We start from the raw sequence: 12,241 nt of genomic DNA, 5'->3' as shown, positions 1-12,241 counted from the left end.
GAGGCCCCTGGTGGAGCAGGCTGTCCCCCTGCAGCCCATGGGTCCCACATGGAGCAGATCTCCACGCTGCAGCCCCCCCGTGGGTAGAGGAGCCCCTGGTGGAGCAGGTGGATGTGGCCTGGAGGAGGCTGCGGCCCATGGAGAGCCCCCACAGGAGTAGGCCCCAGGCTGGAGCTGCAGCCATGGAGAGGAACCCACGCAGGAGCAGGGGGTCTGGCGGGAGCTGCCACCCACCTGTGGGGGACCTGTACTGGAGCAGTTTGCTCCTGGGGGATGGACCCCATGGTACGGAGCCATGTGGGAGCAGTTCTTGAAGTGCTGCTGCCTGTGGGCAGCTCCCACAGGCTCAGTTCGGGAAGGACGGCATCCTGTGGGAGGGACCCCGCGTGGAGCAGGGGCAGAGAGAGGATGAAGCAGCAGCACAGACAAAATGTCATGGACTGACTGCAGCCCCAATTCCCCGTTCATCTGCACTGCCCAGGAAGAGTATGTAGAAGAGCGTGGATGGGGGGAAGGTGTTTGTAGTTTGCTTGTAGTTTCACACTACTCTAGCTTGTTAGTAATTAGATAATAAATTTTATTAATCTGCCTATGTTGAGTCTGTTTTGCCCATAATGGTAATTGGTGAGCAAACTCCCTGTTCTTATTTCAATCCCTGAGCCCTTTTCCATTGTATTTTTATCTCCCTCTTCCTTTGAGGAGGGAGAGAGTGGTGTTTAGCTATCCTTCAGGATGAAACCACCACAACAGAAGAGGTCATACCATCCACCAAATGCAACAATCTTTACTACTACACATGTCGGTAAATAATTCTTTGTAAGTAATCCAAGACCTATGGTATCCTTCAGTTGCAGCTACTCAAATATATCACCTGATGCATCATCTGGCACAAAGATGTAACAGAGCAGCTATTCAGACCAAGGAAACCATTACTTTCAATCTTGCTTCCAAAGCTCCCCCTTTTTTGTGACTTTCAAACTATCTCCCCATGACTACTAGATTAGATAGGCTGGATCAAGAGAAATGGATAAACAGACATACTACCTAAAACCACACAGTACGTCCCAGGAGAGTCTGCCTGTGGGATGTTAATGGTACCAAGTCCACATAACTCTTTCACTTTTACCCACTCAGTACCCAGCAGAGACCAGGGGACAGAAGATGCAGGGGATGTGATGAATTTTGTATACAGTATGGGCCCCCTACCCTTGCTCCTGTATTTGTTATCAGCGTGAAATGATAAAGCCCGGTCAAGACAAGAGACACCCGGTTCAATCAGCGCAGGTCCTGGGGAGGGGAGGCAGGAACGGCTTTTACCTGTGTGTGACATGGTCAATTAGATGCTGCTTGAATACCAAACTCCACCTTTTTATTACATTCAGCAAGGATGCCTTGATAGGTCGAGCATCGACTTTTAACCAGCTCTGGAAGATGCTGATGGGCTCAATGTGATTCACCTCTTCGTAAATCTTCTCATAGGAGTCAATCTGCTCTTTGAATTGCTGAAGCGTGGGAGGTGTCTCAGGGACCCCATCCTCTGCATGAGCCTCAATTTCTACAGCAGTGAGGATGTGTCCATAGAGAAGGAACTGGCGGAAGAACTCCTTTCTGTCATCACTGTAGAGGTAAGAGTAGTGGTCAAAGGCATTACGGTAATCGCAGCAGGCTGCCATCACAGCTTGCACACGTCCCATCAGGTCATGGCGCATGTCAGCCAGATCAGCCATGTCCTCCATGTCAGCCTAGGAGAGAAGAGGAGAGCTCAGTGACAGCAGTGCCTCCGTGCTGTCACAAGGCACAAGGGAGCTCCACAGCCACCAGACCTGGTAGTGGGGGAAGCCACTGTGCTTGGCCAGCCTGGGCACCAGCGATGAGATCCGGTAGATGTCATTGAGAAGACCTTCCACCATGTCATAGAAGCCATCATTTGTGCCAGGGTCCAGGGAGGGACGAAAAATCACATCTGGGATCACTAAATCCAGCTGCACCTCAAACACAGGAGCAAGTCCTGCCTTGGGATCTGGTAAGGAAGACCAGAGACATCAGCATCTTTTACAAGCAGACAAAAATGATCTTGGGCCACCACTAACATCCACCACAAAGCACACAGTGTGCTCCATCAGTACACAGGCAGATGTGATTGTAGACACCTGCTCACTGGGTCCTGTGACATTATGCCTGCAAACAGCCCAGAGGAGATGCTGGCAAACTAGCCGATGTTCTAGTACCTACAGGAGATCAGACTGGAGAACAGATTAGACAAAAATGATTTATGAACTGGAAAAAATGTTTTGGAGTGAAGCCTTAAAGAGACCAGGCTCTTCAGCTAATCAAAAGGGAGTTTGAGAGCTGAACAATTACAGTGCATAAGTACTTGCAAAGGAGAAAAACATCAGAAACCCAAGAGGCACTTTAGTTTATTGGAAAAAGGCATGAAAAAAACCCACAGTAACAGGAAACTGAAGCCAAATTCAAATGTGAAATTATGTGCATGTTGGTGACGAACTTGATTCAATTCTCCAACTCAGTGTGTCTTCACATCCAAGAGGGAAGCATTTCTGGGATGTGATTTAGCCAAACACAAGCTGCTCACAGCAGAGTTAGCATACCTCCACAGTGGCCTTAGGCAGGAGATCTGATACAGCTGACTCCTGAACCCACCTCTTCTCTTCACTGGACTGATGCTGGAAGACTGAGTTTTTCTTCCATGCCTTTCATTAGCAGAACCAGCTCATAAGACTGTCCACAAATGGAAGATGGTAAAACCCTGATGCCTTGTGCATAGGAAGGCAGGAGATGGGTGATGTCCAAGCTGGTAGTACAGACTTGGGATGAATCCTCGATTTTGTCTGTCCAATCCCTGCAAATGGTGCATTGTCCTCTCCATCCCTCCCCCCTGTGACCAGGAGACCCACCCTGTCTGGAGGCTGCCCCAGTGCTTGCTATTGACAGTACAAGAGGCACAGTAAAAACTCAGGAAGAAAAGAGCAACTCCTAGACACAAGGGAGAGTGCAGAATAGAAACAAGTAATAGAGACCTGACTTCTGCAATGCTTCTTCCTCCAGCTCCATTCAGTGCAACCCACCTCTGCTGTGCACAAAGGATTCAAAATGCTGCAATCCCAACAGAGACAGACAGAAAAGCCATCGCTTCCCTTCCCCTCCAGCACAACCCACTGACCCCAGCCACAAACTGCATTGCTCCCATTGCAAAGAAAAGCGAGAAACCTCCCTTACGCAAGACCACAGCACCATGACCAGAGGAGAGGGACCATCAGTTACCTGTATTTTCCAGGAGATACTTGAGTGAGCATTCAATGGCAGTAAAGAATCCGTCCAGGACTATCTCATCCACATAATCCACATAGGCCTTCCAGACATCAGATGCTGGGTCTGCAGTTAAGAGGCTCTGATTTTCCTGGAAGAAGACGAAGACACCTTCAAACACAGAAGGGCTGAGTCTGTCCTACAAGAGAGCTGCTCACAGCTGTGGACAAGTGCCAGTAAGCATGTGGATACTGGCCTCATGGACGGACTGGAAACCAGACAGATGTTACTACTAACATCTGACTAGACAGATGACTACTTACTTCTGCCACAGACTGCTTTGTAACCTGAAACAAATTAAATAACTGAAGGTAAAAACAAACTCAGTGCAGAAGAGACTTAGCAGCTCTGCAACATATTTTCCTCCTCCTTTGAAGTCCCAGAGGTCAAGGCTGCTTTGCACACCTGAGGCAGAGAGTGCTCAAGGGTCTAACAGGCTCATTTCAGTGCGTGAAAATCCAGCTCTGGGCATCTCTTTGTTACCTTGAGTGGACCAGGCCTTCACGGCAGACTGTTTACACCTCTGCCCTACAAACAGCCATCTTGAGAAGACCACAGAGCTTTTAAATTCAAGAAAGGGTTTCTTTAAAAACCTCAAAAACAGGGAAAGGTTGGGAGCAGAAGACAAAGGGTTTGCCAACAACCTCCCTCCTCAGCCCACTGTGCTCCCTTCATCCAGTTGAGCCAGGAAACTCAGGGTTTTCTGGGTCACAGCAGAGACCCATCCCCCCAGGGTTTCCTCCTTACATCCCCACGGGGCCAGGCTGTGTACCCACTTCCCTACCCATCTCAGCAGCCTCCCAGGTTCTGCTGTGATCAGGTCCCCTGCCCTGCCATATCCTCACTGTTGCTTCTCCTGCCCCTGCAAACAGTTCTGGCGGTGCCACCATGTGAGTGACGCCTGCCCTCCTGCCATCACCACAAGCCCATGCCCTCCTTGTCCCCCCCAAAGGAGGTGTCCTCATCTTATGGGTGGTAGGTGGAGGGGTCTGAGCCTGTTACAGGAGTGGCAGCAGAACAAAATCCTTGCCCCAGCTGACTGCAAAGATAAGGGCGTGAGAGGCCCAGGACTGACTGCAGACAGCAAGGCACAGTGAGCAGCAAGGGCTTGGTGTCCCAGGGAGGGTCAGCCAGCTCTCTCCAGAGTCCAAGGCCAGATGATGACCCTCAGGAGAGGGCCTCTCAGCCAAAGTGCTGTGCCCAACTTGCAAAGCACATCACACCAGGCAGGTGAGAAGCAGAGCTTTGGGGTTTCTCCTGCACTCCAAAGAAGACTCAGCAATGGCAGTGTCGCTGGAAAACCACACGATTTTGGGTAGCAGCTTTTCTCCCGTCACTTAGCTTTTCCCTGGATTGTCAGCATAACCTCCTGCTCCCTCAGTGGGAAAACAATTCTGAAACTGAAAGGTCAGCTGCAGCCAGCTGCCTTTGTATTTTCAGGTATATATTTTGGAGGGAGATTTGTCCTCTGACTGGGATCCCAAAGCCTGATGCGTGACTCCCCTCTAGCGGCTCCACGAGAGCTAGGGCTTGTTCACTGGGCTGCAGCTGCTATTGTTCCTGCCCTGAACTGGGTCTCCAGCAGTGCCCAGTCAGCACTACCACACCATCCAGTCACACCAGCTCACTCATCAATACTGTTGTTAATTAACACCGGCTAAATCTTGCAAAGGAGTTGAGAGTTAATTTTAAGTTGAAATAGGTCTGGACAATTTCAACAGAGCAGAGAGAGACACAGAGACTGTAATGAGACAACAAACCCCTGGGGATCACACCCACCCCTCACCTTCAGCAGTGAATGAATCCTTAGCCCTGACTCTCGGACCAGGCCGTAGCGCTTTTCCAGACGATCCTTACAGTCATCCAGGTTCAGCAGTGACTCCTTTTTACCATCTTTCCTCTCAAATATGGGTGACCCCCATGATCGCACGATGGTCTGGATTTCCTCAACATTGTTTTTGGCTTTCTGTGTCCTCCGCTCAAGGTCATGGACAGCATCCATCACCACATAGATGTGATCCCACACACCTGGCCAGAAATGAAATGACTGAGTGCGTTTTCAGAGCTGCTGGTACAACTTTTCACACACCATTAGACTTTTTGGCCTATGGTCTCGTGTATTTCTTACCCATCATTAATGCAGGACTTACCATCACAACTGACAGAGCAACTCCCTGCTCCAGGCTGCTGCCAGCTCTGTCCTACCTCAATAAGCCACAGCACAGTCACCAGGCTGTGCAATCCTGTCACCATCACTAGAGTAGGGACCTTGCACCCACAGCACGGTCCCAGGCACCAGTGAGGGTTGCGTTTAGATGCAGAGAACTTAGGGTAGGAAAATCCCTCTATCTGTGTTGTGCAATAGAGCTCCCTGGTTAAGATTCTTCAGCATAAGGTCTTCTGCTTTGCATGTTCCCAAGGGAAGACACTTGTTCATACCACAAGCCTGATGACAGAAATATATATTCCACCAGTGAGCAGTTTGCTTTCACCAAAAGGAAACAAATTGTCTTCCTCTGTTCTGCTTTGCAGTTAAAACTGATCAAGCAAGAACACTGGTTAAATCATGCCATAGTCATGCAGCTGCATGGACCTGCAGCTGCAGTATTTCAGCCTTCAGGAAAAGTTATCTAGGTGGCCCTGCCCCTTACTGGGACAAGCCAACCCCAGTCCCAAATGGCTGGACCATTGGTTCCACTCCCTGCACGACTGGGAGAAAGCAGCACCTTGGGTACACAGGCATGCAGCCACACAAGGGCTGCCTGGGCTGGCACAGGGTGGCCAGCACAAACAGGAAGCAGAGGTTTCAATCTCAGCCTTGCAAGCTCTTACAAACCCAAATTTGGTCCTCTCTAGACTGAACCTGAAGGGAGTAGAATCCCACCCACAACCCCAGCAGAGCAAGGCGACAGAAAAACAGCAGGTAAGCAGGGCGCTGCCCTTCATCTCCCCAGCACTGGTTCTGCTGCCATGCTGGGAACTGCAGCTGGGAACCAGGTGACAGATGTTGGGCACATGGAAGAATGTGATGAGACCCAAGGGTACTCATGTTCCCTAACACACAGCTAGCTCACCCTCCATCTTCCAGTTCAGTGTTTCCTCTGCCTCTTTCAGCCTCAGGTCAATATCCTGCAGCTCCCCCTGTATTAAAGGGTACTCAACCTCCAGGACTGTCTTCAGGATCTTGTTGTATCTGTTCACCATCAGCTCCAAGTTGGCCACCATCTGTCGGTACAATTCCTTGGAGGAATAGATTGCTGCAGCTGTTGGTGGGATGTCTCCCATCTGGCTGCCGGACAGGTAGCTCACCTCCCTCAGCACTGAAAACAGCTGGAAAACAAGACAGAGCTGAACACAAGACAATCCTCCCCATTTAACTGGCAGACGCTCTTCAATCATTTCTGAATGTTTTAGGATTTTTCTGTTGTTTCGTTCACAAATCTGCATGCTCTGAAAAGCACCCAGACACCTCATAATCTGTACTGTTTGTCTTCCTTTGATCTCTGCCTCTGATTTTCTTTCCTGCCAAAGACAGACAGCTTTGCTAACAACCAGGCAAGCAAAGCCATGCAGCCTCTAAAAGCCATGATGAACTCTGAATCTCTCAGCCATGCTCATCAATAGTCTTTCAGGGATATTTTGTCTGTGAGCAGAGCTTAGCAAACAGTTATCTTAGAAAAAGATAAGATGGACCAGACTCTGGGTCTGTTTTTTTTGCTGGGACTGACTGGCTTTAAAACATAAACAAATACCATGGCCCAAACCCAGCGACTCCTGTTTCAGTGTGTCCACCTTCCAGCAAAGCCTTCTGCTGCTGACCTCTCCTAGCCCAACCAAAAGCACTCAGTGCCACTGCATGTTTGAATAGTGATGGGCTACACTAAGAGGGTTTATTAAATTATAAACCCAGTATAAATGTATTCTTGCAACAAAAAGAACAGTGAGATCTTCCAGCATGATATATCACTTTTAAGACTAAAAATCTTCATTCAGTTTATTGGTAAAGTGCTCCTGGAACTGCACATGTTGAGAGGGCGACAAAAATTTGGCATGTTGTACAGGCAGCATCCAGGGTGAGGACCACTCCTGACTGTGGCTGAGCTTGGGGGGCAGCTCTCTAAAAATCACTCTCTTGTTAGGTTAGCAAATTGTGTCATCCCTTCCTTTGAAGGCATGGGGAAGAAATCACCCTCTGATCCCATTCTAGTAGTGCCCTTTAGTCCCAGTTCCCTGCCCTAATTTCAGACAGGAAAACTGGGAAGCTGCAGATATAAACAGAAGAAGGTGAAGCCATAAATCCATGGACTGAACAGCCAGGAGTCACTGCCCTGGGTGACCCCAGGGGCAGGAAGGGGTTCCTGAAATCTCCCCAGCACCATCTTACATTAGTCAAAATGTGACACCCAACAGAACTGGCCAAGACACATGGACAGCACACTTCCTGGGAAGTGAATTCATAATACACTTAGAGCATCTTCAGTACCAAAGTAACAACAGATGCAATGAGAAGAAGGAAAGCAGGGATGAAGAAGGGTGCAGAGGGCACTCTGGAAAGGGGGCTGAATGAGAATGGAGCGGGAGGAAAGGGAAACACAGGGGGCTGAGGGAACAAGATGGCAAGAGAGATGCAGCCAAGTTCTCCTCCTTTCTTCTTTGTACTGGAAGGTCTGGGACTTCCCCACCATGGGGCTGGACTTGTCTTCTCCTCACTCTCCTTCCTCCGTTGAAGGCAAGTTCTGGAAGACTCTTCCACACTGAAGGGGTGGAAAATACATTCTTCTAGGCAAAATGAGGTGCTCACATCTATTCTGAAGGGGATGAAGGGGCAGCTAAACAGACATCTGGGGCACTGGACAGTCCTCAGTGTGAAAAGATGAGAAGAGCAGTGCAGAAACACTCAAAGACTGCCACAAGGGCTGAGAGCAGGCATACTCAGCACATCACAGGCTCCAAATCCTCTCACCAGGTTGGAAAATATCCCCTGAGGCCATTTGGCTCCCACCTTAGCATGGAGCTTCCAAGGAAAAAGACAAATCCTTTGGCTAAGGGCAAAGCTTGAATGAGCTGTAAAACCTAAACATTTTAACTGCAGCATACCCCAGGAAACAGAAGTTTTTGATGCCAACATGTCCCTAGTCCCTAAGATTCCACCTCTCCCCATTAAATGGCATTTTTACATTTCACAGATCCTGGCTCCCACCAGGCCCCAGAGGCTCTTAGTCCACTACTGGTATCTGCCCTAGAAAAGGTCCATCCTACCTGAGCTCAAGACAGGGTTTTGAGAAACCCTAGGGGACAGAGAAAAGATCTTAAATCTATTCTAAGCCTCATGCACTGCAATAAAGGAAAACCAACAGGCACAATACTGCAGTAACAAAATAAATCCTTCATGGGGTATTTTATACCTGTCCAGGAAACCCAGAGTTCACATACACATAACATGAACCCTCCTCTGTAGATGATGCTCCAACAGTCTCCAAACCAGTAGCAAGTCTCATCTGAAGATGCCAACACCAGTTAAACATTGGGTACTCTGGGACTTTCTGTGACTGGTTGTCACTAGAATTTGCCCTGTTTATATCTTAATCCTGATAATTTATCAGGAGATAGAGCCCACAAAGAGGATGGTAAAATCATGTTACTTATCATAGAAGAGACTCCACAAATGTCAGCAGAACAGATCTGATGCCAATCCCACCAGATCTCACTTACATGACGGGGTACACTGAGAAAAAAACTGCACAGCAGGAAGACATGCCCACAGACAGGCAGGAATGGTAGCTGGCAGCAGTTTTTACCTGGGGATCAAAATTGACTGCGATCAGTTTGGTTTCTGGATCTCGTCGGATGAGTGGTTGAGCGAGGTTGTACTGTGATTTTTCAGAGACCGTCTGGGACCAGTCTACATACTGCTTTTCCTGATACCTGTAGGGGAAAAAAAGTAAAAAAAAAATAAAAAATCCACCATATAGCTACTGAGCCCACAGGATGTGTGTATAATTAAATGAAAGTCCATTTCTGAGGGCTGAAGAACATGCAGGATGGGAAAACTCATCCACACCATTCCCACAATTAACTTGATTCCAAAGACAAATACCCCAAACCAGTGACAGAGTCAAGTCAGGAGGATAAACACCCAAGTACCACTTTTAACAGATTGGGAGATATACTTGCTCATTTGGCCTGAAGTTAGATATTTTAACCTAACAGATAAACAACTACTGGGCATTTCCCAAGTGTCTATGCAGGACAGGTGCCTCAAACCATACAAATCCTGGGGGGTGGATGCAGTTGATCTCATTTCTCTTAGAGAAGGAGACCATCAGCCTCATGGAAATGCAGCACTTTTTGAAATCAGTGACACTTCTGGGGACTGAAACTGGGTCCTGCTTCCTTGCATGACTTGTACAGTACCAACCACCCAAACAACAAAGTCCCTTCTGAATCACGTTGTCACCTGAGTGCTCTGGGAAATGTCACCCAGAAAGCACCTCTGGTGAAGTCACCCAGGATCTCCCCTTCTGAAAGGCTGCACCACAACTATCAGCTTTTTTTTTTCCTTCCCCCCAGCTTTTTTTTTTTTTTTTTCCTTATTTTGATCATTAGGAACAGGGCTGCTTCCACCTGCCTGGTGTTCCCCAGGGGTCAGGTGTCTCAGCTCTCTTCACTGCTGACAGACAGCAGGCCCTGCAGAGATGTGTCCTCACTGGGGAGGTGGTCTCATCCCAAGGGAAAGCTCAAAGTGATCAGTCCAGATTTAATGTCAAAATTAAAGTCACTAAGTGAGGGACAATAAATCTACTTAGAGTTGTGGAAAATACGTATTACAGCCAGTGTGAATACATGCTGGGAATGGGCACAAGCAGCTCAGACTTCCAGTGAACTGCAGTTTTCTACCACAGCAGCTTCTACACCCAGCAGAATCTTGGACCAATGCTAGGCTGCACGGAACCCATTCTTTCCAAGAAAGTTTTACGTTACAATACATCACAGAAAGACTGTGGCATATAGCAAAAAGATTCCTCCTCCTCTCTCATCAGAAGACCTCTTCTGACTTAGAAAGGGACATCCCAGGCCTTGGGCTTGCAAACATGCTGGGAGGTGGGTTAGAGAACATTGTTTCATACAGCTACAGCCTGGCCTGCACCACCCCTTACCTGTCAAGCAGCTGGAGTATTTCTTCATACTTTTCTATCACCCTTCTTCCTTCAGCAGAGTCCAGGCAGCTGGTAGCACAACAAAAAAGCTCAGCGTTACTTTGCCCATGGAAACGTGTGTTTAGCTCTGTAAGACTGCAGTCTGTATTCACCCCCTCCCCGAGATCACCCTTCAATTTGTAGGGCAGACTGGGGACATTGCATTTCACCCCATCATATCACCAAAAATCAATTTGCTGCACAAAGAGTGCACTGGGGCTTGGGCAGCCTCTCTCGTGTGTTTGTATGGCAATCTGCAAAATAGGAACCACATACAGGGAGGAAGAAGAGATCAATACTACTGGAGGAACACTGGCCTCTTGAACATATCCAATGCTCCCAGCTTCACATACTGGGCTTACACAGAGTATGGCAACCCCTGTTTACCAAACAGCACTTCTTGAGTTTAAAGATTTGCGTCCCGTAAACCACAGGAGCGAGGAAGAGCAGAGACATCCCACAGCGTAGGAGTCAGGACACTAGCCACACTACCTAGGCTGTACAGATGCCTCCAAACCGAGGGAGGCAACCAGTCAAAGTAATTATTTTAAGAATTTTTCTACAGGTTCACCCACAATTTCCAACATTCCTGAAAATAGTTGCTGATTTTGGAGAATATTTTGACAAAAACTAAATCAGCTTAAAACCTAGCAAACTCCCAGTGAGCTCAAAGGACACTTTCTGTCTACTGCAAGTTCAGCTGAAAGCACAGGAAGAGCTCAAGAGGTCACCACTGGACAAGCAGTGATCAAGCCCCAGCAAAAATATCTTTCTTCTGTTTGAATCCTTCTCCAAGTTGTATTGCAGGAAACAGAATCATGTCACTCCTGCTGCACGCATGTTATTAACTGCTCTAAACAGAGGGAAGAAAATTAATGAAAAATGCAGGTCTGGGTCCTTCTTCTTGGTTTGTGAAATTTGCTATTCAGATTCAAACAGGATGTGATAACCTGGGCTCTGTGCTGAGGATGGTCCGAGGACCTATCTCATTGCATTGATGTCTGTATTATTGCAGAATAACAGTGCAGTTAAAGACACTTACATAATGGCAGCACACAGTGAGAGAAGGCTGCAAATATTGGACATTAATGGACATGGCTTATTTGGGTCAAGCACATTAAAAAAAAAAAAGTGGATCCATTTACTCAGAATCACCTCTAGCACAAGCAAAGCTATTGCTGTGAGCCACAAGGTTCAGTCCCTGGGGTGTCTTCAGTTTTCCTATGTCCGACACTGTTTTGCTTATGGCACTTTTATATGCTGTCTCATCAATGTTTAAATCTACAGGTGGTGTCATCAGGTGTGGTAGCTGGCAGATGCAAGTCTGGGGTCACATTTCTCCAAGAAGACCCACAAGAACAAACATTCGGGTGAAAAATATCCCAGCACTAGTTTCTTTCCTAGGTCTTGGGAGATTTCTCCCTTGTTTAACACTGAGCAAGTTGTCTTCTGCCAGTGCCCAGGTCACGTCCTCACGTATTCACCAACTTGAAACTCAGCTCTTTTGGCCTATCTTAAAAGAGTCCAGCCCAGCACCAGTTGAGCACCCAAGCAAAGGCGCTTCACAGCTTGGGCAATCCCAGAATCAGAGCTGGAAGCCCAGGACTGGATTGTTCCCAAGGAGGTGCTGGAACACACATGCAGTGGGGTTGCTGGGGAAAAGGTTCCAATATGTCTTTCAATTGTAACCTAGAACTATGCCTGAAAGCCGAAAAGTC

General features: G+C 48.0%; 1 protein-coding gene across 7 annotated transcripts in view; it reads right to left on the bottom strand.

Moving 5' to 3' along the window:
• DNAH9 (dynein axonemal heavy chain 9) overlaps positions 1-12,241 on the bottom strand; it is a 200,061-nt gene that overhangs the window by 169,291 nt on the left and 18,529 nt on the right. For all 7 annotated transcript variants that reach the window (XM_084491757.1, XM_084491762.1, XM_084491761.1 and 4 more), the window contains 7 exons: positions 10,485-10,553; positions 9,126-9,252; positions 6,402-6,657; positions 5,114-5,355; positions 3,283-3,418; positions 1,824-2,020; positions 1,318-1,742 (listed from right to left, as the gene is read on the bottom strand). In XM_084491757.1, the coding sequence (XP_084347883.1) occupies positions 1,318-1,742; positions 1,824-2,020; positions 3,283-3,418; positions 5,114-5,355; positions 6,402-6,657; positions 9,126-9,252; positions 10,485-10,553 (1,452 nt within the window). The remainder of the gene's footprint in view (positions 1-1,317; positions 1,743-1,823; positions 2,021-3,282; positions 3,419-5,113; positions 5,356-6,401; positions 6,658-9,125; positions 9,253-10,484; positions 10,554-12,241) is intronic.

This window comes from Aythya ferina (assembly GCF_964211825.1).
Source record: "Aythya ferina genome assembly, chromosome: 18".
In the NCBI taxonomy this organism is placed as follows: domain Eukaryota; kingdom Metazoa; phylum Chordata; class Aves; order Anseriformes; family Anatidae; genus Aythya; species Aythya ferina.
The sequence above is the reverse complement of the archived record's forward strand: the minus strand, read 5'-3'. Positions and strand labels throughout refer to the sequence as shown.